Source organism: Alligator sinensis, unplaced genomic scaffold (genome assembly GCF_000455745.1).
Source record: "Alligator sinensis unplaced genomic scaffold, ASM45574v1 scaffold400_1, whole genome shotgun sequence".
Lineage (NCBI taxonomy): Eukaryota > Metazoa > Chordata > Crocodylia > Alligatoridae > Alligator > Alligator sinensis.
The window spans coordinates 1,663,091-1,688,278 of NW_005841897.1; the positions used below are offsets into that span (position 1 = coordinate 1,663,091).

The 25,188-nt window shown below is 43.0% G+C and overlaps 1 protein-coding gene across 5 annotated transcripts; it reads right to left on the minus strand.

The window, feature by feature from the left end:
• Window positions 1–1,066: 1,066 nt before the first annotated feature.
• On the minus strand, window positions 1,067–25,182 carry SRP68 (signal recognition particle 68). 5 transcript variants are annotated; one of them, XM_014517253.2, is made up of 16 exons: window positions 23,965–25,182; window positions 20,804–20,870; window positions 20,035–20,148; window positions 18,815–19,010; window positions 18,118–18,200; window positions 17,740–17,849; window positions 17,006–17,088; window positions 16,641–16,781; window positions 13,481–13,579; window positions 13,083–13,147; window positions 12,601–12,760; window positions 11,815–11,909; window positions 11,455–11,584; window positions 10,909–10,984; window positions 9,635–9,687; window positions 4,628–9,024 (listed from the first exon to the last, which is right to left on the minus strand). In XM_014517253.2, the coding sequence occupies exons 3-16, from the start codon at window positions 20,094–20,096 to the stop codon at window positions 8,797–8,799; spliced, it is 1,581 nt and encodes a 526-aa protein (XP_014372739.1). In that variant the 5' UTR covers window positions 20,097–20,148; window positions 20,804–20,870; window positions 23,965–25,182; the 3' UTR covers window positions 4,628–8,796. The 5 variants fall into 5 exon arrangements, 4 of the variants coding, with proteins under 4 accessions (XP_006018422.2, XP_014372739.1, XP_025053251.1 ...); XR_003092737.1 differs by lacking the exons at window positions 20,035–20,148; window positions 20,804–20,870; window positions 23,965–25,182 and adding exons at window positions 1,067–1,171; window positions 1,373–2,502 and having other exon boundaries at window positions 18,701–18,838; XM_006018360.3 differs by lacking the exon at window positions 23,965–25,182 and having other exon boundaries at window positions 3,144–9,024.
• Between the last annotated feature and the right edge of the window lie 6 nt (window positions 25,183–25,188).

Below are 25,188 nucleotides of genomic sequence, written 5' to 3' on the forward strand. Positions count from 1 at the left end.
AAGACTCTGCTCCACCTAATCTACAGGCCAGCCGATCAAAAATGCTTTGCCACAGGGACCTATTAGAAGTACCCAAGTGATTAAGGGACCTCAGTGATGTTCAGTGACACAGAATGTAATTTTCAATTGCTAAAATACTTTGGAGCAGATACCTCCACTTCTTGCAGCTCTGCAAAATGGAGACATGGACAATACCAGACACACAGCATCCTTCCTTCCTCTGCAGTGCCTGTCATTTCCTCTCCATTTGAGCTTTTCAAGTCATCAGGAACCTTTGCAAACACATTTGAAGTATAGCCAGTGCATTAAAATTGCTGCACCGCTAGGAAAATAGGACACCTATTTTTCTTTTCTCTGTCTCTCACCATGCAGTTTAAAGCTTCCAAGCCTTCAACTTTTTTTCTATTTTTACTTGTAATAAACAAAAGGCCCAGAAGTAGCACCAGCACCCCGGAGAGGAAGAGGGAGAGAAAGAAAAAGAGAGAGAAGGAGAACAGAGACCAGGAGATGGCAGGCTCCTTTAAGTGAGGTGTTCTTAGCACTTCTCTCGCTCTCAGGCTGTTCCAATGCTGAATTAGGGCACAACAGTTTTGCAGGAGGGCAGGGAAGTAGTCTCGCTGCAAAGCAAACATTCATGCTTGGGAATGAATCAGCCTAGAAACTGAACTAAGTCCCTTGAAAGAAGGCGGCTCCCTGGGTAAAGTTCAATACCTCAATCCACTGAAGTGAAATGAAAGACTGAAATGAAAGGGCCTCAATTCTGCGTCACCCTCCTGCCGGCTCTCTTAAAGGCCTGTTTTCCCGCTCCCAGAAAAAAGCTTCTATTGATTTAACTAGGGCTCGACCTTTCACGTTAATGCACTCGATACAAGTTGCCATTGACCAGCAAGAGCCAGGTGCCCATTACGGAGATTTTTGCATAGACAGAGGGAGCAGAGTCAAACCCTGCTCTTTTAAGGTCTGCAGGTTCTCTGGCATCTGCTGGGCACTTGTACGCGTTATGGGCTCTATGGGCCGTTGCTTTCCATCCCTCCCGCTTCAAAGCGCATGCTGGGAACCTGAGACTTGCCTGCACTGCAGGTTCTGACAGGAGTGGTGGTGCGCTTCAGGGCTTGCTGCGCACGCAGGATCCAACCTGCCTCAGTCCCCCCCTTTTCAAAGTTCACCGCACCTGAAAAAACACAGCAGAAAAACAAAGGCATGTATGATCCGTCCGCTTTTGGACGCAGATTGGCTATTTCTCCTCCACTCCAACATCTCCATTCAGTAGAACCACTAAATTGTGCTCCTTATTCTTTAAGGAAAGCAATCGTCTCCCATTCCTTCTGCCCTGTTTATTGGTGGGACAGTCCTACCTTCCTTGGCTGCTTACCTCTAAGCCTTTCAGGTATCAAAACTCCTGGCCAATTCCTCGCCCATCAGACCTCAATGTTCCTGGTATCATTCCTCAGTCTTTTCTCATCCTAAATCTTTGATCCAGTTGCCAAGGTGCCAATCTGTATTCGAATCAAAACCATTTCCGGTGGCATGGCCTGATTAGTACCCCATGGGATACCAGCAGGATTGTGACAGCACGGAACAAATCCAGGGATCCTCAGAGCTTCTACAGCAGCTTTCAGAGAAGGATCTCAAAACAACCTGGAAAATGTGTCCCGGTTCAAATCTTGGTGTCTGCAAACATCACCTTCTCAACCTTTCTCTGCCCTGTCTGCTGTCTGTGAACAGAGACCAGAAATCGGCTCCAATCCAAGGCGTGGCCTAGGCCAATTACTGTACAAGAGGAAAGGTAATTAAACAAGGAGGCCAGGTGCATGTGCAGTCCTCACCAGTTAGCAGAACTGCTCGTGTGCCACTGGAAGACAAAGGTGAATGTGCATTTCAAAGGAATGAAAATGCGCGGTTCAGGAGGGAGTGGATTAGGTCATTTGAGGTGACATGAGAAGTGGGCTTTTAGCAAGTACAATACTTTCAGAGAGGGCTCTGCAGCAGAGAAAGGGTTAGGCATTCATTTTTGTCGATACCCCCCCAGGCACCACGGGAACAGAGCAGCCAGCTCTGGGCTATGGAAGGGTGAACTCCTCCCCGCACCTTTTACCCTGGGCCCACCTACACTGCAGGACCAACTGCATGTCTTAGACTGCACCAACCTACTCCAGCAACATACCGCAGAGCCAGCACGTGCGGGGTCCTGTATGTTCTTCAATCCCTACAAAGCCACGTAACCAACTAAAACTTTTTAACATTCACTAAAAAAGTTTTTCAATAATATTGAGCAGTTGTAACAGGGCCATGAGCAAGGAGTCTTGTTCCCACCCTGGACATGTTTGGTTGCAAAGAGAATGAAGACACGGGTACCGACAACATAGCTCCTGTCACCTACTTAACCGTGAGGGCACCTAGGCATCTGCATTGGCCAGTAACATTGCAAGAGCTGGTCATCCAAGGATGCGGCTTCCTGGAGCGGATCAGCCTTTCATAAAGCAAGGCACCCTGATCTGTATCCTGGTATAGTCAAAGAGACAATGAAGAGCCACAAGCTTAGATAAAGGGAAGGCACAGCATGATTGTGACTTCGGAGCCCACCATTATGGAAGGACCGACCCAGGCTCTGTGGGCCAAGACAGCAGTGTTGGCTCACCGAGTGATCGTCCTTTTTAACCATGACAACAGGCCCTTCTTTGTGCAGCAGGCAGTTTTGTTGGCTGCACTTAAACACTGTGTGTGGCAAGAAAGGGAACAAGTGAAATTCCTGACATTCCTCACTCCCCACCACCAGCGAAAATTGCCAGCGAACAAATATGTGCCGGAGCCACTTTTCAAACCACTGACACTAGCAAGAAGCAGGAGGGGAGGGGGAGGGCAGCCCTTGATTACCTCTAGATGCTGGAGTTCAAAGGCAATTTCACGGGAGAATCAAGCTATTGCCAGCTTGGCTTGCTTTGTGCAGGAAAACAGCACAGATGAAGAGGATTCCTTGCAGCGTCTCTAGGAAAACTCTCTTCCCCATTTCATGCTTTGCTGGGCAGGAGTCAGAAAAGGGTAACTCCCCCAATATTTTTGTGCTTAATCAAAATGGTTTAGAAGGTAGTGGCATGCAGGGCAGAGGAACCCCCAGCCTGTACAGTGTTGCCAGGCAGTTCCATCGCAGAGGAACACCCAGCCTGTACAGTGTTGCCAGGCAGTTCCAGACACCGGTCATCTAAGAATTTCAAAGTATTTTCCCCAAGAGTAACTTAAGCCTCCAGAGAGTGATATCTCCATGGTATAGAGGAAAACTGAAGCTTCATTTGGTGAATGGATAGACATTTTAGAGGCTGTTACAGAAATTTTAATGATTGCATCCTGGCAGAGAACAAGAGACTCAAGCAGGCAGAGTAATTCTTCCCCCAGCTGCTAGGACTGCTATTCTATCAGATTTCAAGTTCATCTGATGGTTTGCCTGGGAACATGAATCCTTCCCCAAGGTGGCAAGCTGAACATGCAAGATGCACCTGCCTCCAGCACACCACCACTGCTGGGTCTTTGAAGTCCCTTGTTAGCATCATGGGGTCGGACTTGATGATCTACTTAGGTCCCTTCTGACCCTACATCTATGAGTGAATCAGCCACTCATCCCTACCACCTGCTTACTTTCCAGATAGACTGCAGAGTTGGGAACAAGGAATTAATGAGTTCTCACTGCCTGGGTCTTGCATAGATCACCTCTCCCCCCCCTTGCCTGCTGGCCCATGACAATCCTACCCAGTGTGTTGCGAGAGCTGCTGCAAGTCAATTCTTTTGCAAAGTGCCTGTTTCGGCCTCAATGATTGCCCTCAGCAAGCTGACTACAGCAATGAATTAGGTTGTCTATAAGTGGTTCTCCCTGTGAAAGCACAAGGCACACTCTAGCATCCTGAATCAGCCTTGAATCAAGAGACTCGCAGCAAATCAAAGCTCTACCTCTAGGCTTCGATGCATTTGGAGAAGTACTGAATTTGTGATCTGTCCTTAATGACACACTTAAAATCCACACCATCCTGGTGTGCCCATACAGCAAAGGAGCAATTTTCACATGAAGCTGGAGAAGCAGATGGGGTGGGGTTGAGAAGCAAAGACAAAAACATCTCCCTCGCACTTGCCATTTTCAGGCGGAACTTGTGCTAGTGCTTCAACACTATCATTGGATGCTGGACGTTCAGCACAGGGGGCAGGAAACCTTAAGTGCTGATTTCAAGAACCCAAACAAGCACTCTTTACACTGCAGGGTCTTTGAAGTAAGGACTTAGCTATTGTCCAAACCCAACACACACACACTCTGAGTCCTGACCCATAATTGGGCCTTCTGTTGCAGCAAAGTGTTAACCAACAAACAGGTGGGGGCAGCTTTCTGTCAAGCTAGGAAAGCACAACACCTTTGTTGCAGCTCAGCATACAAGAACAGGAATTGTGTTTTGCTGAACCTGTTTTCTTAGGCCAAAGTTATAGCACCCTGAATCAGGTGGAGCACATGGGAGAGGCTGCATTTCATAAACTTGTTCCACTGCTCCGCTCCCTCCACATATTTCCCACTGTTTTGGTTACCGCTTAGAGGAGACAGATGTGCAGTAGGAGAGAACAAAAAAGCCCAAGACTCATCCCATGAACATACAGACAATGGCTGCAGGTGCATCCTCCAGCCACTGCGCTCCATTGCCGTGGACTGGATAAGGTACTCCATGTGGAAGCCTCTGTAATGGAGAGGGGTCGGCAGGCTTGCTCAGAGGAGTACCAGGAGAATGTTGAGATCCATTTTCAAGCTGCTTTGTGTGCCCAGTTAGTACTCCAATTTCCGATCAGCTGGTCTGGATCTGTGCTCCTGCAGTGATCAGTGCTCCCTGGTACCCACTCCACTTTCTCAGTAATGCAGAAGAGGGAAGGGAAGATGGACAACTCACTCCAGTGCCTGGAGACGGTTCCTTTTCTTCTGCTTTGTTTCAGGTGCAGAGAGGGAGCCCCTAGAACCCCCGAAAGATTACTCAAGGGGGGCAACTGCTTTCCACTTCCCACAGCAGATTAAACACCCACAGTATGAAGGAATCACATTCCAATGCAGTCTTTTCCTTCCTAGTTGGATAGGCTCCCAACAATTCAAGCAGGTTTAATTCTTCCACCCCTTCTTGACCAAAGCATATTTAGGGAATCAGAAGCGTCACCAATGTGCAGGCACTTCCTTCTCTTTTCAGCTGAAGGCAACATATATACAGAGGGTACTTCTTTGGAGTATTTTGGACAACAGCCGACAGCAGCTGTGCTGAACCAAAGCCCTTCTTTTAAACAGAAATTAGTTTGGCAAAGGCTTCTGGGCCTGGGAATGATCTTCATGGGTTAATGAAGTTAACTTCTACAACCCATCCTTTGGACTATAGATGGTGGGTGCATCTACACCTGGGCATGTCAGCTGTTACATGCAACAAGTGAAACATTTTTGGAAAGTGTAGATACTTGACATAAGTGAGGATACAATGAAGATTCCTTTGCCAGCCTTAAGAATCTTTGTCCGGCTAACGTTTTTATTTTAGTTGTACTCAATGCCGGTTCTGCTGGAGTCTGTCTGGGAACTAGACTGTACAAGAGTTGTCACTCAGTTACTGGTAAAGCTAGTAAATGCTTCAAAACAAACACTACAGCACGAGCACAACTCCACCATGTTCTAGACTTGGGTCAGTCAAGCTCCTGTGATGAGAACAAAGTTTAATCTACAAGCGTAGGACATGTATCGCGTGTGTAGATTACACTTTGTTTTCATCACAGGAGCTTGACTGCCTCTGGTTGGTTATCTGAAGGCCAAGGCTACATAGCAGGTTTAGAAATAGATGCTAGTTTGATACTTTGCCTTTGGCTGCCTAAGCATGATGGTAGGTTGGCTATTAACGATGCAGTTGGACCCCTGTGTAGACGCTCTGGCCTTCTGACGAATTCTACCACTACTTAAAACACACCAAAAATTGCCAAGTAGATTTCCTACATTGTTGTAAAATGTGATGGTTTTTAGCACTGAATGTGTTGCCATAGCACCTAACAATCTGGTTTCCATAAAGCAGGCAGCTATAAGCTACTGAATTAAAAGCAATAGCTATTTTTACTATTTTTGGATTTTTCCTGGCGTATCAGTTCCTTCCAAATTATTCAAGAATGCAAATGACAAGACTGCTCATAAATCTTGGAACTATTTTTTTTTTTGTTAACATGTTCTTGTTACAGGGAAAAGAATAAAGTTACCTCTAATAACAGAGCATATGCCAAAGCTTCAGAGATGGTTCTTTACTCTCCAAGTGAGGATGGTCATCCCCAAAGAGTTCGGCCTCAGAAAAGACAGGGTAAGATTGAGAACTCAGGAGGTAATGATTGCTCCATGGTTCCTCAATGCTTAATATAAACTCCACGCCTCACAAGTCAGGAATAAGACTTTATTGTTGAAGGATTTCTTATCTGTTTCCAGCTAATCAGTTATGTGTCACAAGAGGTTTAACATAAAGAGGCTAACTGCTTTTAACCATTTGTAACAGCAACCAATTAGAGAAAGGCTGCAATATAAGATTCATCAGAATGAGTCCAAGTTCCCACAGGTTTGGAGCAGGACAAGGGGAACAAGACCCTTCCCAGAATCTAATTTGCATCCCAAAAACAGGAAAACAATTCTCAAAGTGGTTTATTATAAAATCTGAAAAAGAAGGAGACAGAAGTTCAGAGCAAAGTACAGTCAAAAAAAAAAAAAAGCCAGCATGAGGCAGATCAGCTAGGAAAAGGCCCTGTCAGCATTAATCGCCTGACTTTTGTGTAGTTTCTAAATCAAACAAACAGGCTTTGTGGCGAACTGACAAATCATTGTGTTCCAGGACCCCATTTGTTTAAAATTACTTGATAAACAGGTCCTTCAACATTAATTTTTCTTCATCATTAAAGATCATTTTCTGTAGAGAATTCCCTCCCCAGTTGGAAGCTGCACTGAGGATTCAGAATACCAGGAAACCCATTTGATTCGCACACTGTAAAAATAAAAAGAGGACAAGAAGTTCCCTTCTCCCTCCTCTATCCCCCATTAAAACAGTCTCCGAGCACAGTCCTGTTCTTGGTACCTTTCAGAATTAACAAATTAGATCCATTTGTAACAAACACCAAGCATACAATTAGCTTAGAAATCTAGAAGCTATTGCCTTCCTTCTTGCTCTCTAACCTGATCATAAAAACATCTTTTAGGGCAGGAGTTGGCAAACTTATGACCCCCCAGCTCTGATGACAGGAGGCTTTGCACATGCTATAGTCAGACAGCAGCGGGAAGCAGCACCAGCAGCCAGGTCTGAAATCCCAGCCCACCTTAGACCCCAGTTGGATTGTTTTGGCCTGCCACTCAAAAAAAAAAAAAAAAAAAAAAAAAAAATGCTGCTGACTGCTGTTTTAGGGAATACCTCAAAAGTTGGGCAATGCAGATCAGTTCAAGCCAGAGTTTCATTTGTTTTCACCCTTTTAGTGTATACCAAGGATAATGGTGAAACAGGGTCAAGCTGACAGCCAAGACTACCTATAAGGTACAGTTTAAGGCCATCTGATTGAACTGCTGCATCTCAGCTTCTAGCTACAGCAAACTCAGTAAAAGACCCCAACATGGATCATGGAAAAACTTCCAAATACATTTTTATTTAGGAACAGTTCTGTCCATGATCTTTTTAAAAATGAAAACATAATTATGAAATTACCCGCATTTTGAAAACATTTATCACCATAGCATCTAGATGCTTTTACAAAAAAACAAAGAAGAAAAAAAAACGCTGCCTAGTACAAGGGATATGATCTTTATTGCTTAAGAATCCCCTGTACACCTGTTACTTATTCCTCATCTTTAGTAACCGTTTTCCAAATCACAGGATGCCCAAAGCAGGAAATTGAAGATGAGGAATAAGCAGGTGGGGGTGAACTCGAAATAAAGATCATCTTTTTTTCAGGGAAATCAGGGAAGGAAACTAACAACCGAGAGGCTTGCAGTTTAATGAAAGCGTGGGTAGCTCCTTTTCAATCCAACCATGAAAATCAGTTGGTTCACAGGAGCAGCCTTGCAGGAATGGATTCTAGTGTATGTAGGCTTGTAAAAGAGTGTAACAATGAGGACGGACCATACTGACCCCAGCAAAATAAAAATTCAGGCAAGACTCCACGGTAGAGTAAGTAACCATTAAAATTTGAGAGTGCATTTGCCACTCTTAACACAAGAAATTCAGCTTCGTCATTTCTGAATGAAACTTTTCCTTTTTAAAAAATAAAGACAGACTTCTCTTTACACAAACTATATATTTTTTTTTAAATCGGGGAGTACAGCTAGCTGTAAAGCAGCCCCTCAGCTAGTGTTTGCTCCTCAGCTACCTTTTTCTTGTGTCCTCCCCACCCTTGCGAGGGGGGCTTTTATTTTTCATTCTGAATTAGAGTATTGAGTTGTGTTGGCCATCAATGAAAATCAAGTTATGTCTATGCCTGGTCCATTACAAGCGTGTACTGACTCTGAACAGGCCACTGGTCAAAAAACAAGCTCCAACTTTTCAGAGGACCAAATAAATAAATTTCCTTGTGCTCCAGATGTCAGATTTACATAGTACACGTCCCTGGGGGAGACTGCTTTCCTCTAATAGACTGGTAAAGAATGCAAGTGCACAGACTCATACACAGAACATAGGGAAGACGATGACAAGAACTTCCCCTTGGTTTCAGATGCAGATATCCATGTTCTGGAACCTGCTGGAGCTTTTCCACAATACAGAATTAAACCTGTGTTCACTAGAGAGGCCCTGGTTAACTTCTGAATCCAAAGATGCCCTTGATATATCCTGTAAGACCGCTCTTTGCCTTCTGCTCCACCTTGTCCTCCAGAGGTGGGAAGGCAACATAATTGAGGGCCAGGTCAAAGAACAAGGGTTTGCATGGTATTGGCAGGAACCCAGGAGGGAAATGCACCAGACTGGCTTGCTTGCTGACAAGAGAAGGGTCCAGGCAGAAGGTCTCAAACCGTTCAGAGAGAGGCTGAAGAAAAAACCCAGACATTAAAATTAATCAAGTTTACTTTACATCGCTGTTGGCCCAATGACCAAGCAGCAGCAGTAGCAAGGCACAGAGAAGGAACAGATGCACTGAGCCAGCTAGAGCTGAAGTTAAGTATGGCACTGAGGACCCTCTGGAAAGGATGTGCTGTGACACTCGCCCCACCCAGCTAGCTCAAACAGCACTACAGAATCAATGGGCAGTATCTCAGTGCACTGGGTAGGTGCAGTGAACTACAAAGGAAACCCCAGTGAAAACCTTCATGTACAGCCTTAGGTGACCCTACACAAAACCAGCTCAAGTCCTGCAGTTGGCAAGGAACCTCCCCTCACACTATCCACCCTCAGTGCTTTCCCTCTTTCCCACAAGCAATCTGTCCATGCCATTCCATGACCAGACCATATTATACAACCCCAAATTATACACCTCAGCCTAGTTAAATTTAGCAAATACACAGGCGAACATTCAGGTTACTGGAAATAACATTAAGCTTTGCTCTTCTTTCATTAAAAGAAAATGACAGAAAGCAAGCTGAGGTGCAGAAGCTGTTGTACTAATATAGTCCCAAATTGCTGCCATCTCACCCTCTTACCTTGCCATCCTTGACTTGAGATGGAGATTCTGCCTCACAAGTGTCACTTGTATCTGAAAGATTCAGAAGGGCCATAAGAAAATTCAGACAACTATTAAGAAGAAATTAGCTTACTCGTATCAGAACTCAGATGCATTCAAAACTCTTTTTGAGTCATGTTTTTCCAACCTGTAGAAAACAAAGTACTTCACAACAGAGATGACTTGCTTAAATCTCCAAATTGTAAAGGTTATGGAATCAAATTGATTTATAGTTGATACTTTCCCTCCTTAAAGAGTGACATATAAAGGTTACAGCAGAAGCGAAGCACTAACCATTGTATTTAAACTGAGAAAAGGCAAAATACTTCAAACGTCCAGCGTTTGGATGGGAGAAAAGCCAAATCCATACATATGCTGGTTTCCTAAAGCATACAGGCTAGTTTATTTCACCGAACTACACAGAGCAATTGACACTGAATGATGTCTCAGTATATCAGTGCCTAGGATAAAAGTTAACATAAAACCTCCCCAGTGTCTCCTGGTTAAGGCAGCCCCAAGGAAAACAGACTCAGGATAATTCAGAGCATGTGCTACTGCTCTAAAAGTCCTATACAGCAGGGGTTCTCTCGACCTTTTTCTTCCTGAGGCTCCCCCTTGCTATGCTCTAAAAGCTCCATAGCCTACTTGTGCCACAACCACTGCCTGGCTCCCCTGCCCTGCCTGCATGGCCCCAGTGCAACAGTTAGGGTTCTGCAGCGGGGAGCCTCACAGCCCCACTCACCTGAGCAGCAGCAACATGGAGCCTCAACCACCCACCTGCAGCACCGCCTGCAAGATGGAGGCTGTGGGGGTAGGTGGAGTGGACATGCCCCTTCCTCAGCACTTGTCTCAGGCCTTGGGGGCTGAGGTGGCTCCTCCCCATGCTGAGCCGGGTGGACCCACTGAAACCTGCTCACATGCCAACCCCCAGTTGAGAACCACTGCTATACAGGAAGCCATTTTTCTTGGGAGAGCATCTTATGCAAGCCACTAAAGCAAGGACAGGAGTTCCTCAGAAGTCCTTCATACCTCCCATTAGGAAATATTATGATAAAGCCTCAGTCAATGGAAGCCCTAGAGGCACTATATACACCTTCTAGAAGAGGCCAGACTAGAAAAAAACATCTTTCTAATCCCACCTTGCTTCTTCCTGTATTTTCTTGATCCAAGAAAGTATTTTAAATTTAACACTGAAAAGCCATGGCTACCTGAATTTTAAAAGTGCCTAGTACTCCAACAGATTGTGTAACTCACCTAATATGGCTGCTGCCTGCAAAGAGTATTTCTCTGCATTCACTTGTGTGATCAACTCCTGGACATCGGGTAGCTCCTAGATCATTCAATAACAAGTGGTAAACATTAGGACAAAGTTTAGATTCTTTACTTCTGGCAGACGAGAAAATAGGAGAATAAGGGTATGATATGGCCTTTAAGCTATACTAAATGGGAAATCCCCAACACGTGAGGGACAAGGCACCCGTATACAATTCTCCCTGCACTAATGTGAATGAACACCTTGGTGCTTGAACAGACACTCACATAAAAACACTTGTTGAGGAGATCTAAGCTTCTTGCTTCCAAAAGCACGTGGTCAGTCTGAGGGCTTAAAAAGAGCAATGCCTGCATAGCGTGCATCCAGCAGGTCTTCAGCACTGTGTGTCATAAGACGTTAACTTTCTGACTCTTTCCACCAGCTAAAAATCAAAACTGGTATATACTGGCCTAGTATTTAGTTACTCCTTTAGTGCTTCTTCACAAAAATGAGCTTTTCTGTGCAGTGAGGAGGGTTGGGGGTCTTACCTTTAAGCTGTTCTTATAAGCTCCAGCCTGGGACTGCACTTCATTGGCGTATTTCAGCACTCTGTCATATAAGACAAGGGCTTCACTCCACTTCTTCACCAGGACATAGGATTGTGCAATGAAAAAACACCTGGCATAGTGGGGAAAAAGCCAAAACTTTACTATGATCACATTCTTTGAATATTTTATGCAGGTTCAAATTATTGCTAATACTAGAGCCACTAATCTGGTACTGGCTCAGAGCTTCCTCAGCTTGCACTTCCTGACCTGCTCATTAAATGACGTTCCTACAAGAGATTTGGGGAATCCTATCACTTACTGCCCACGAGAAAAAAACCTTGATGTTCTGTCCAGACTTACCTGTAAGCCTTGTACACCAGCGTCTTCAGTCCTATCTCCTTCTGGAAATTCTTGTCCTCTTCCAAGCCAGGGAGCTGTGTCAGTTCCACCAGATTCTGTACAAAGTATTACAAAACAGGAATGTCACATCCAAATGTGTTCCCTTAGTGTGCTAATGAAGAAAAATGCCCACTTTGTTGAGCTGGCACAACAGTACCTGCCTAAGGAAACAGTTTTTTGATTACCAGCGTATTAAATTTTCAACTGGTGTAAATTTACCCTCAGTTGAGGATTTGTGGTTTCCTGACACAAGCACGCATTACAGCCAGTGTTTTCAGACTTTCAGGGTAGGATTCTTCTACTGGACATCTCCCTTCTATTGCCCAGACCACATGCTCCCAAGCAAATGGAGCATCCACGTGACAATTACAGCTACTGACTACAAGGGAAAGTTATTAGGGAAGTCTTTAGTGTTATGTTTAGCTGTAGCTGCAATCTAGAAGCTGGAAGTGAGCTTGCATTGTGGTGGTCCATAAACACACTACACTGAGAACTAGTAACAACATCAATCTTAGAAGCATTTAGCGATGCTTTAAACTTCTTTTCCCCACACAAAGTGGGTACTGGGTACCATTGGCTGAAGAAATGCAGTGAAGTCAGTCACATTAAGTGTGAATTGGAAGGGCATCTTCAGGAAGTTAGCCTTTTACATGCCAGACTGGCTGTCTTAAAAGCTTTTTTTTTTTTTTTTTTTTTTTTTAATTAAAGAAAAAGAGACTTAGCTTGATTTTCCTTCTTCAACATTACCTGCAGGATTATATCATAAAGGCGAATCAGGTCCTGAGGTCGTGCTGTGTGCTTGCCATCATCTTCTGTCCGTTGCTGCTGTAGTAGTGCCTTCTGCAAAGCTTTTGCCATGCTCTCATTGCGCTTGATGGCTGTTGACAGCTTGATGTTTGTCAAGTAACTAGAGAACACCATTAAGAAGCTTTGAGAATTGGGCACAGGCGATGCACAGCAGCACTTGGAAAACCCAAGAGATAATTTCTACAGCTAGCTACCAGCAGTTCCCATGCAGGGGACACTGGGTGGGAGGGAAGGCAAAGAAAGACAAGGACAGGCTACTGAGCTGAAGTTTCCCAGAAGTGCCCCAGGAGACTGAGATTCTCTTCATCAGCTGAGTGCAGACCACTGAAGACTGCTGTGGCCCAAGAAAAGATTCTTGAAATCCACAAGAAAATGTATTTCTTGCCTAAGTATATGCATGTATACCAGCGCTTAATTCTTACCTGTGTAGATACTGAATATTGGACACCTTCCCAGAATCCACTTCCAGAGAATGTTCCCGTTGTTTCTGCAGAAATTGGACAAAACCATGCATGATTTACTTACAATGGTTACTAGGGAAAGGAAGAAACAGAAGCAACCCAATGGTTGTACGATACACAGAAACAGATAAAAGTCTGCATACAAAAAAGCCTTGAGGCATGGTCAAAGTACCTAGACAGAAATTAAATGAGAAGAGAACCCTAAATTACTCTATTACTCTCCTACTAAAGCAACCCAAAAAAGTCCCTCCTGCTGCTGGTTTGTACTTAACTGAGGTGCATAAAAAACATCAGATGATGGGAATACAGCGATTGTGGAAGTAGCAGTATCCATCTACACTTACAGTTTTATATCTTACCTGGTCTGGTTTCAGCTCTTCACGAACAGCTTGTATAGCATCTCTACACTCACTGAGTAAAGACTCAAACAGACGTTCTTTTGTTTCTTCTTTTTCTGCCTAAACAAACACAGGAGAAAAAAGTAAGCATTTCTGAAATGCCTGTTTTCAGTTAGCAATCTGGTGGTCTAAAAGACGTAATTCAATCTTCCCTTCTCAACAGATCTTTCCAAATTTTCCCCACACTGTCTGAAAAGAAGTTTTGGTGGCCATTAAGTGAAGCTGAAAAATGGACATGCTCAAATCAACGCTGAAGAGAAGAAAAAAAAACACCTGTCCTACAGAACCACCTTTTCCAAAATTTAAAGATTTGATACTGTTCTAAGATAACAGCCCTGGAAGGCTCAAGCCCTGTCTACAAGAAGGGTGTTAATACAAACCCCTGACTTAGAGATAGCCTAGTTCCTCTCACATTTGTAAGCTGCATACATTGTGTCTCCAACTGGCCTAGCTAAGCCTCTCCTCCCTTAGACACTCCCACCCCAACCCTAGGCACATTTTAAATACCCTTTCTGGTGCTAACTGGGACTTCGTGACAACAGCTGAACTGGCTAAGTCTGAATTATTAAGATGACAACGGCTGGAAAGTGAGGGCTAATCTACTGCATTTCTGCTTCTAAGGGAACAGAGGAAAGACCTATCCTTATTTCCCCTCTCCTGCTCATAGATCCTTAGGGCACTGATAAAAACAACAATGCACTGAAGAATTAGCCATCTGACACAAGATGGAACACACTAAGAAATCCACAGAAGAGTGCATGCTTTGACTTTTTTTGATTTTTAGCTTCAATAGTGGTGAAAATTTCCAGCATAAGGTACGCATCTTGGTCTCTTCCTCTAATGCTGATCCTTTATATAGCATTTTAAGTACCACAGAACATCCTTTTAAAGTGAAAGCACATTTCATCAGCAAGCAAGAACAAAGAAGAAAAGTTCCATATTATACCAACTTGTCAGAACCATGGTTAGAACTCAGATTCTTGGCTCCATGCCCTATACCCAACACAAAGAATACACCATTTTGAATCATACAAGTAGGAGCTGTCTAAGCATTACCTGACATTCTGTGCACCCAATCAAATCACACACCTGTATCCCAACTTCATTTCTGATTAGCTGACTATCAAAAGTCTGATGAAAAGATTTAAACAGATGCAAGCCATACTGACCCAGTATGACAGAAAAGTGACTGCAAACAAAAGCCTTGTTTGGGTTTAGAGACGTAGACTGCTTTTGGGAAAGTGACGTGCGTTGCCTTCTAATTCCATGCTGTTACCTCCTACATTAGCAGCTTTAGTCTGCTATACAAAGCTAATGATCTGCCCATATCCAGACATAAGGAGACTAAAAGTTTTTAGGAGTGGTTAAAAATAGGACTACATTCTCCTAATTTAGTTTTACGTTCTCTTGGACTAGTTGTTTACTCAACTCTATTCTGCTTCAACGTTTAAATGAACCCAATAAAGAATGCTATCCTTAGCCCTCCATAACAAGATTCCCATTTGTCAGCTGAAGATAAAAAGTTGTTTTTATTTGAAGAATTTCTGTATAAACATTAAGGTAGAACCAAATACTGTGAATAACTAGAGAGAAATAAGACAAGTTCAACTGCATTCTTAACTCCACCTGCAGAAACAGTGTGACTTCCACAGATAGAAAAGAAAACAGACAACCAACTAGATCATCAATGATTCAAGTACAAATAAAGGGCTAGGCAGGACAGCAAGATGAATGCTTTCCTTTCTGACTGAAAAAAAATAAAGGCTAAACTCTGGCATACTTCTGTAACATGTACCATAATCTCAAGAGTAGAACATACAATAAATATCCAAAGCCAGCCTAACAGCTGAGTTTGCTGCAGAGGGGCACAACTGCTACAAAACTTGGTACTAAGATTCAAGACTGAAGTATGTTAAGAGAACAGAGAAAGAAACTGGCATATTGGTTAGGATACATATACATGCTATATGATTCTTAGTCAAATTCTGTATCTTCAATTCATGGTATCAGATAGCAATAGAAAAGGAACTCAAGTGAGCCACGGTCAAATGGTCAAAATGTCATGTTAGTGACTCTGAGTTTACAGCCTTTGCTTTGCTTCCCCCCTAATCACAAAACAACTTGGAAGTACAACAAGCTGAGAAACTATTTTTATTTACTCAGTTAAGGGACCCAAGTGAAAAGCAGCCATGAGAAATCTTGTTCTCACCATCAATAATTGAAATAAGTGCAGACATGGTCCCTTATGTATAACTTTCAATTTAGCAGTGTCTAGCACAAAAGGACTTGAGCTTCTGGTACTGTCAGAATAAAAAGTGGGACTAAAGTCCTCTGAAAGAGCAGGCTAAAAGTGTTTGAACAGGAGCCCCACTCATCTCATTCAAATATTGAAGCTTTGACTTTGGAAACTGCTCCAAAAAAATCACTGTACTCTCACACTGTCTGTAGCAATAAAGATAACAAGTCTATTGTCATGCCACTAGTCCAGGAGAATTTTTCAATAATTTAAGAACCAGCTAGAAACAAATTTAGTTTTCCATTCTGTCACTGCTCCAAAGAACTGCTCACGGGAAGACCAGGGGTAGCTAGTCAAAGACCAGCACAACCACTAACCTGCATCTATAAAGGAACCAAAGTGAGAATGTTAAAGGAAAAGCTACATCCCCACCTACTGGTGGAACTATTGTATTACTTGCACAGATTTTCCCTGTTCAAGAGAACCATCATTTTAACTCTGCAGAGCAACCAATAGCAAGCAAGCAACAGCAAATAAGGTCTGTTCTAGATTCTACTTAAGCTAGAATATGCTTTAAGGAACAAAATCTGTAGGTTAAATTGCAGAAGTATTTTGGACTAGTAACCAAATCACTTTCATTTATACATTTTCTCTTATCTGAAGACTTCATTATGATCTATGAATCTCATTTACTACTAAGATTATAACACCCATAACTGAAATGCAGCGTTCTTTAAGTCCTAGAAAACACAACAGGTACTTAGCAGAAACCAGAGAATAGTGGTGTAAGATGCAGACCATTCAGATCAAACAACAGCTGTTAGGTTAAACAGAAGCAGGACTATTAAAATACTGACACAGGAGATGCAGTGATTTCTTGGTTACCTGAGCAATGGCTTCTTCATTATCTGCCAACCCCAATAAGAAGATCCTCACTTTGTCTATCTTCACCGGGACAGTTCTCCCCCTCCACTGCACCTCACTCATGGTGGCTGCCTGCTTTGCACGAGTCTGGGTGATCAGTGCCTGCAAAACACAGACAGAGGTGAGTGACTGATAACTTAAACATGTGCAATTTTTGAGTATTAAACTAACTTTACATTGACTCCAAAGTCTGAAGTGCTTTTTATGGAACCGCCTGGCCATTCCCCTTGTAAGGTACTAATGCTCCTGTCTTTTATACATGGACATTTAACTTAAAACACTTGAATACCAGTGTGTTGCAAAATGTAAACATGCAATAAAATTACCTCCAGTTTTTCAGCAAGAAGACCCTCAGTGCCACCAGATCTCAGTCTCATCTGCATTAACTCATTGATAGCAGACTGATCACCTGAGAGAGAACCGGCACACCAGATGAGAGACTAGACTCACGTGAATTTGACTCAAAGCAAGATCTGACCCCATGTTCGTGAGAACAAAAGTAACTGAGAAGCAGAAAAGGGAAGTTACTTACTATGCCTCTACTCCAAGCATTTATCTCATTCCCTGTAAAAACACGCTGACGGTTGCAGAACTTAACAGTAACATTAGAGTAATGTTGGAGCCATTAAGGTAATCAAATTAGGAGAGGGAACGATTTTTTGGGGTGGTATCTTTTACTAGGCCAACTGTATAGTTGGGGTAAAGTTAGACAAGCTTTCAAATGCAAAGCTTTCTTCCTCATGTCTTCAGGAGAAAGAAATATGTTTTGCATTTGGAAGCTTGTCTAACTTTATCCCAACCACAGTTGGTTCAATAAAACAAAACTCAAACAACCCTTGGCTCAAAAATTAATATAATTTCCATGTTTTAAGCTGAAGTACCTTGGCAGTCGCATGTATGAGTCAGCAGTTGTTTGTCTAAAGCATTAATGGACTCTCCTATGTCAACATTTGCCCACATTTAATACAATCAAAAATTAAGAAAGGCCATCCTTTGTATCCATCCCCCTCCCAGCAATCATTATATTCAGTTGAACATTTACGTTTCCTGTTTTACTTACCAATATTGTAGGCACAATAGCGAATGTTGGGCGAGATCTCCTCCACACGTTGGTTATATAGCACAGCCTGCTCTTCTGTGAAAGCATTAGCCAGTTTTTCATATATGGTTCTGTAGCAGAAAAGTGAAAGCTTACAGTGTAACAACAGTTTCCCACAGAGCGCTAAGACACAAAGAAAAACATTGTTTCTGAACATTAAACCATTACCCTGTGGGAAAGCATTTCAACAACATATTTCAGTATATCACTATAAAAAAAATCCAGAAATCCATCAGAGACTAAACTGGGATTAAAAAGAACCTCATGTAAATTAAACAGTACTGCCTTCTCTTCATTAAGTGAAAGGTATTTAACACAAAGCAGAGAAGATAAACTCACTTGCATTTGTTGAAAGCTTCCATTGCTGCCTTCCACTCCTGGTGCTCAAAACGCAGCATCCCTGTGAGGTAAGCCATGTATGCCTGCAGAAAGAGAACAGGAGTAGGCGAGTTAATTGCTGCAAGGGCAATGGGGCTATCAACAGAAAGGTCACTAGTACATCTAAGGCCTTTATTAAAAAGCCTAACCTTGTGGTTTTGGTTATTTATGAAAACCATTTTGATTTAATGCCACCACCAGCATGTATTTGTAGCTTAAGCAGTAAGACACTACTTGATTCTATGCATTTTCAGGATGCTGCATTCAATCAAATGGGAGTACACATTCATTCTGTAAGAGTTAGGTGCAGTATAATCATCCTTGCCCCACCATGCTTAGCACACACTTGCACAGTCTTAATTTAATCTGAGGCAAGGAACATTGCTCAATTCATTTATACAGCATCCAACACAGCTCAGCCTTAATCCACACTGGAGCCTTCAGACATTACTGTAATGCTTTTAATAGCAGTAGCCCTAGCCACATTTCATTTAAAACAAAAATGTAGATTTGCTAACTAATTGCCAAATCAAGCTATTCTCACCGAACTCAATGACCAGTGAGCAACCATCAACCTAGACATTCTAAACTTAAGTGTCACCACAGACAACTGAACGCCAGTTTGTAGCACAGGATCCTTTGCTCAATTCAACGTAACCTGAGCTTCCAGCTTTGTCTTGGCATCCACCCGATGACTTTCGCACAGACGCTCCAGCTCCTCAGCATGCTTCACAGCTTTGCGCAGACGAGAGAGCAAGTGAAATCGCTTACGGGGTTCTGTGTTTGCTTCCTGCTTAAGCTGCATGGCATAGCTCCAGGCTCTCTCTGCATCCATCAGGATCAACAACAAGTACCTACAAGACAAAAGGAAGGCTATGAACAAAACAATCAAGTGCACACATGACTTTTTTGTTCCTTTTGATCAGTCAATCAGAAAAACCTTTAGCTGTAACAGTTTGGACACGGACAGACAAATGCCTTTAATTCTAAAGGTAACTCTGAGCTTTTATACCAGACCCCATAGCTTTGATTATCTTTTTCACCACATAGCTTGTTACTGAATTGCAACTATACCAACATGGCAGGGAAGTTGGTACTACTCTATAGTGTCAAATTTTGGGGAAGATGAGTAAGGGCAATGCTCTTATATGGCTTTTCAGGATGTTTCAGTAAAACTACATACTCAAAATATATCTGATTCTAACCATCAAGCAACCAGATGCATTGAGAACATTAACAGAAAACTGATGGAAAGCAATTCTGTGAGAAAAAAAACACTGTATTCTTCCCCAAAAGAAAAATAATAAGACAACAGACATTCAAGTGTTTCAGCAGCTGGGAAATGAGCTCAAGACCCTGGATCCTTTCCAGGTGTTCTATTTCAAAACCATTCTGCTGAATTTTGAAGGCGCAAGGAGAAACTGTGCCTAAGTGTTTGTTGAAAGGAAAGAGATCATGTTTCTCATCTCTTCCTTGTTAGGTTACAGCACTTAGCTTGACTATGCTCAGCTGGCTCTCCCACAGATGTTCTGACTAAGCACTCCTCCTCAAAAATATCTAAGCCAACTTTACTGCTCATCAAACCAGGACCAACAGCTGTGACCAGAATCAGTGAGTGAAACCAAGAACTGTAGTCTCCCCTCTCAAACTCAATGTTGTGCTTCAAGCACAAACCATAGCAATGTCCCTTTTCCCTGTACTGTAGTCTGAACTTAGGTTTTAGGTTTCACAAAACCCATCACCATGAAAAGAAAAAACTGTACTATAGTTGTTGAGGACTATTTTAACATGTTACTTATGTGTAGGTAAGTTACCTTCAGGGGTGAAAAGAATGATTCCCTAGGGAACTGAACGCTCATCTCTCCCCATAACCAATACCTGCTGTCTGAGAGAATTTCCTCAGTTACTTTCTTCCCTGTGAACTTGTGTCTATTTCCCATCTTGAAGTTAAGAGTTTTGCGGAGCCGTCTCAGCCTGCGGGAACAATAACCCCTGGAAATAACCACAAAAAAGAAAATCAGTTCTTCTGAAGAATGATCTTGCTCCCATTTATTCTCCTTTCCACTACCAAACCTACATTGAATAATCAAAAGGGTACGCAACACATAATATATCCAGTTTTACAGATTTTGAACCTCTTGCACTAAAAGGGACTATACAACACAGCCAAAAAAAGCCTACTGAATGTGGGATATCAGACTGTCAAAAGACAAAATGTATGAATAAAAGGACAAATAAATGGCCATAACTGCCACTGATCAGGAAAAACTACACTTTCCCCGTCTTCAACTGACCTAAATAAATTTCAAATGGACCATCATTAATCCAATAACAAATCCTTATAAAAGACAGAAAACAAAAGCAAATGACAAATTTAAGCTCAGTACCCCAACGGGGGTAGAGCACATTAAGTATATTAACAGAAAATGGATACACAGGTTTATGGTAAAACACACCTACCAAATCTTTATCTGGCCACTGCTTTTCACACCAACTACCTCATGCTGACAGCTGTGGCAAGCCAGCATTTTAAAAGCACTGAACTGAAGTGCATGGTGAGCTCTGCTAACAAGGGAAGTCAAAAAGATGGCAGGGCAGCATGGGAAATCAAGGCTTCATTCCAAGGCATTTTACATAATATACTAACCTGTATCTCTGGAAGTCTCCATGCCGCAAACCATGCTGTTGCTGGGATTCCTTAACAATCTGAAGGACTGGAATTTGCATTAAGGAAGATATGACAGTATACAAGGAACTCTAGAGGGTTTTTTGTTCTTATGCTAATACATACTAAAAAGTTACTGATCCAGTAGCTAATTTAGGTTTCACAAAAAATCTCTTCAAATGGATCTGTAGAGCCTTCACTCCCATATTTTATTTCAGAATGCTATGGATGTAAATTAAAGCAGGACTACACTTAAGTGTCACTGCAAAAGACTCCGAGTATAAACACTCATAAAAAGACTCATCAGCATGGCAAACAAAATAAGCTATACTAGCAGAAGTAATTATGCTAGCAGAAGTATTTATGCCAGAATGACTGACTGTATACCAAGGCTTTTGCTCAGGTAGCTGTTACAGGGGAAAAAACCAACCCTAAGAAACACAGCTATGCCAGCAAAACTTAAGTGTAGAACCAGGCAGGGTAGATCTGCACTTTACAGATTAACCAAGTTTAATCTATGTAGATCGGGGAGGGGCTGCAATTGAATTGGTGTATATATGTGAAGCAATCAAATTAAGTAACACAAGTTGGTGAGCTTTAGCCGGTGAAAGCACGTGCTCTATATATCCAGTTTGTTTTGCTGAATGGATTATAATGGCCATTTGTCAGCTTCCTAAATAGTCCTTAGGGTATGTAGTCTTGTTAACAAACAAACGTATGGAAGTATTCAGTATTCTTGTGCTAAAAAGCAGCTCAAAAATAATGTATTCAGTTTCCTTCAGTAGTTATGTACTCCAGCAAGAAATACATGTTTTTATACAAGACTGCCATCTTCTTTGGCATCCTTATTCACTGGTCTACTTGTATATGCTGTACCTGCTTCACTCTTTACAACTAAATGCAAGACACTACACAAAATAAAGCTTCCCTGTATTCACTTGGATGATCAGTGTTTTTACGCGTTTCCCTCATTTTATGCAGGTTCTGTATGTGCGAATTCACTGTTATGCGGTGACCCTTTTTTATACCAAAAATGTGTTATATCTGAGGTGAATTTACTCTTATGCAATCGGTGTGGTAGAAGCCCACAGTCAGCTGCTTTGTGCAGTGCATTGTGGGAGTGATGCGCACCAAAATATAGGTCTCCCATGTGGATCTGTGTTCCTTACTCACTGTCTGTGACACGTGCTTCTGTAGTTGCATCCCACTAGCTCGGGGTGGGCAAAATGCGGCCCGCGGGCCAGATGCGGCCCACCAGGCCATTCTATCCAGCCTGTGGGGCCCCTAAAAATTTTTTTAAAAATTAATATTAATCTGCCTTAGGCTGCTTGTCACACAGCCCTCAATGGCTTGCCAAAACTCAGTAAGCGGCCCTCCGCCCAAAATAATTGCCTGCCCCTGAGCTAGCTTAATGTCTACCCCTCTCCGTGGTCTACCAGTGACATGAAGTCTGATACTGAAGGCCCTTCACTGCCCTTTCTTCATACCAACAACATTTTCACCACCACCCTGTGCTTGTGTGTACTGTCTGCTGTTGGCAAGTACTAAAACTGTCTAGTAAAAGTGATAGAAATGGGCCTGGGGGGTCAGTACAGTTGAGGTCTTGGAATGTATCCCCATTTGTTATATTGTAAAGTGGGTTCCCTTTATGCGAATTCAAGCTGCACACCATTTTCCAGGAAGGCATGTACAGCATAAAGCAAGGGAAGCCTGTATTTATGTCAGGATGACCAGTTAAAAAAATAACACTGTTGGACAGAATGTTTAATTTAGCTTTAAGAACTACGTTTTTCAAGCCTTCCTATAAATCTACCAGCAATAAGCTGGACATGAAACCTATCAAAAGCAATACCAATTACAGTAGAGCAGACAATTACCAAACTGAAGTCCATTCCCTTTCAAGTATAAGGAGCACCTTCATATAAAAACCCAGCTTTTACAGTCTCAGCAGTAAAAACTGCAGCATTGATCACCTGTTCACAGAACCAAGGAGCTTGCATTTTTGGAGCAATGGCAAGTGAAATGAAGAAAACCCCAACCTCTAGAGAAGTGATTCTCAACCAATGTTGGGGCACCCTGAGGTGCTGCATGCTCTTTTTAAGGATGCAGCAAGGTATGAGGAGATAAGGACAAGCTTAGGTTCCTCTGTGCTTGGCCACTGCCCTGCCCCTTTGCAAGGAGGTAATCACTGTAACAAAGTAGTTTTTGAACCAGGGTGTTTCCAGTCTAAAAAACAGTTGAGAACTACTGCTCTAGAGTAGACCACCCAAGCTGTACTTCCTTAAACTTCAGCATTTCTTTTTGAGTGTAAAATGCCTGTTTTAGATCATCTCTCTATTTATAAATTTAATTCTTACCAGCTGTTTACAATGTGGTGTATTAGATGTGTCTACCACCATTGGATGCATGTGATGGTAAGCTTGCCAATTACTATACTCATGCCTACAGCCATATGTTAAGTTGCAACTTGTGCCCTTATTCCAATTTGCATTTCTTCCCAACTGAAGATAACATTCAGTTTCACAACAGCTGTGCAGCTGAGCTAAATTTCACACTAAAGACTCTGCACAAAAGCCAACAGCTTTACAAGCCTGCAGAAAAGTCAAACATTTTTCAGATCTGAACAACACAAACTGTTGCAGCTAAATGTACTTGTCACTCATTTTATCCACTATAATAAGTTCTTACTTTTCTTGCAAAGGTTTGTGTTACTAAGATTCAGACTTCATGCTCCTACTGCATGCAAATAATCTGGAATGCGTACCTGATGTACAATCTGGAATAAAAATATACAGCTTGGTGATATATGTTAGACTGCATGTGAAGATGCTACTCAGAGAGGAAGGAGGTGATGAAACTAGTTCACAGGCAGACCTTACACCCCCTAATCTGTACACTGATGATTTCTACAGGACTATGTAGGTGTTCCAGATTATTTCCAATCAGCTATGACAAACATGACTAAGATATCAGGGCACATCCTGGCACAGCTAATATTGCTCCACTTGCTTCTTCATGTTCTAAACCAGTGATTCTCAGTCAGGGTGTCTGGCATCCTTTCAAGGGTGCTGCGGGGTGTCAAGCCATGTTAGCACTGTTTGGTGTGCAAACAAAATTCACAAGGCAAACTAAGAGATTCTGACCTGTTCTGGCCCTTTTCAGTTCTCTGCACCTCTAGTATTTTTCTGTAGTAAAAAACAAGAACAAAAACAGGAAAAGCTGGTGTTTACCATGGGGGGGCTCAAGACTCAGAAGGCAGAGAACCACTTTCCTAAACACTACCAGATCTCATGCTCCTTACCTCATTTTAGCAAGGCTTCTACTTTGTGCTAAAGCACACGCAACTGAAGTCTCAGCTTGAGTTAACCCCAAGAGCAGGGAACCCAGACTACCAACATGCAACAAAAATGCAGCATGCAGATAAGCGAGGTCTTAACCAGAGATTTAAGTACAGGACTGCCAGGCTAAAAACAGGCAACAGGCTCAGTTGAGAGGCAAGGATTTCTGAGGGTGGTATCTTTTACTGGACCAACTACATAGCTAGGATGCAGTCAGACAAGCTTTTGAAGGCGAGACGATCTTCTTACATCCGAAAGCTTGTCTAACTTTATCCCAACTATATAGTCAGCCCAATAAAAGACAGCATCCTAAGAAATCCTCACTTCTCACAAAATTAGACAAGCTTCTAAATGCCAGACATTCATCCTCAGGTCTGAAACTGGGACCTCAGGAAGAATGTCTTACCTTGGAAAGCTTGTCTAACGTTATCCCAGCGACACTGCGGGTCCAATAAATACAGCGCCCTAAGGAAGCCTTGCTTCTCGCGTAATTCCCAGACTATGCCAGCCACAGCATTTTTCTTAAATTAGGGTTTGAGGGGCTTGGCCCACATTTGAGTGCTTCATCTCCCAGCAAGCCCCGGCCATTAGGGATAGGGACAAGCCCATAATCCTACCTACCAGTGATTTGAATTAACACTTTGCTGGGAACCATCCTGGCTAATTGCCATGGAAACCTAGTGTGCAAGTGACTGGGGCCAAATCTGGGGCTAATCAGGACTGGGGCTCATCAGGGCCACATCAAACCAGGGGCCCGTGGTCCAGCCACAGGGGGATGATCCCTGGTGCCCCGAGCACACACCCCAGGGAGTGCCCTGCCCTTCCAGCCCCCCACGCATGAAGCACAGGAACCCGCCCGCATTGGTGCTGGCGGCTGGGCCCGGCCCCATCAGGCCCCGCTTTTCTCTCAGCTCCGTCCCTACCCCTGGCACCCCCGCTCCCGTGACAGGCGCCCTCAAGGGCACCGCGCCGGACCCTGAGGCGGGCGGGGCCCGGGCCCGGCCTCCCCCAGTCGCGCTGACACGTCCG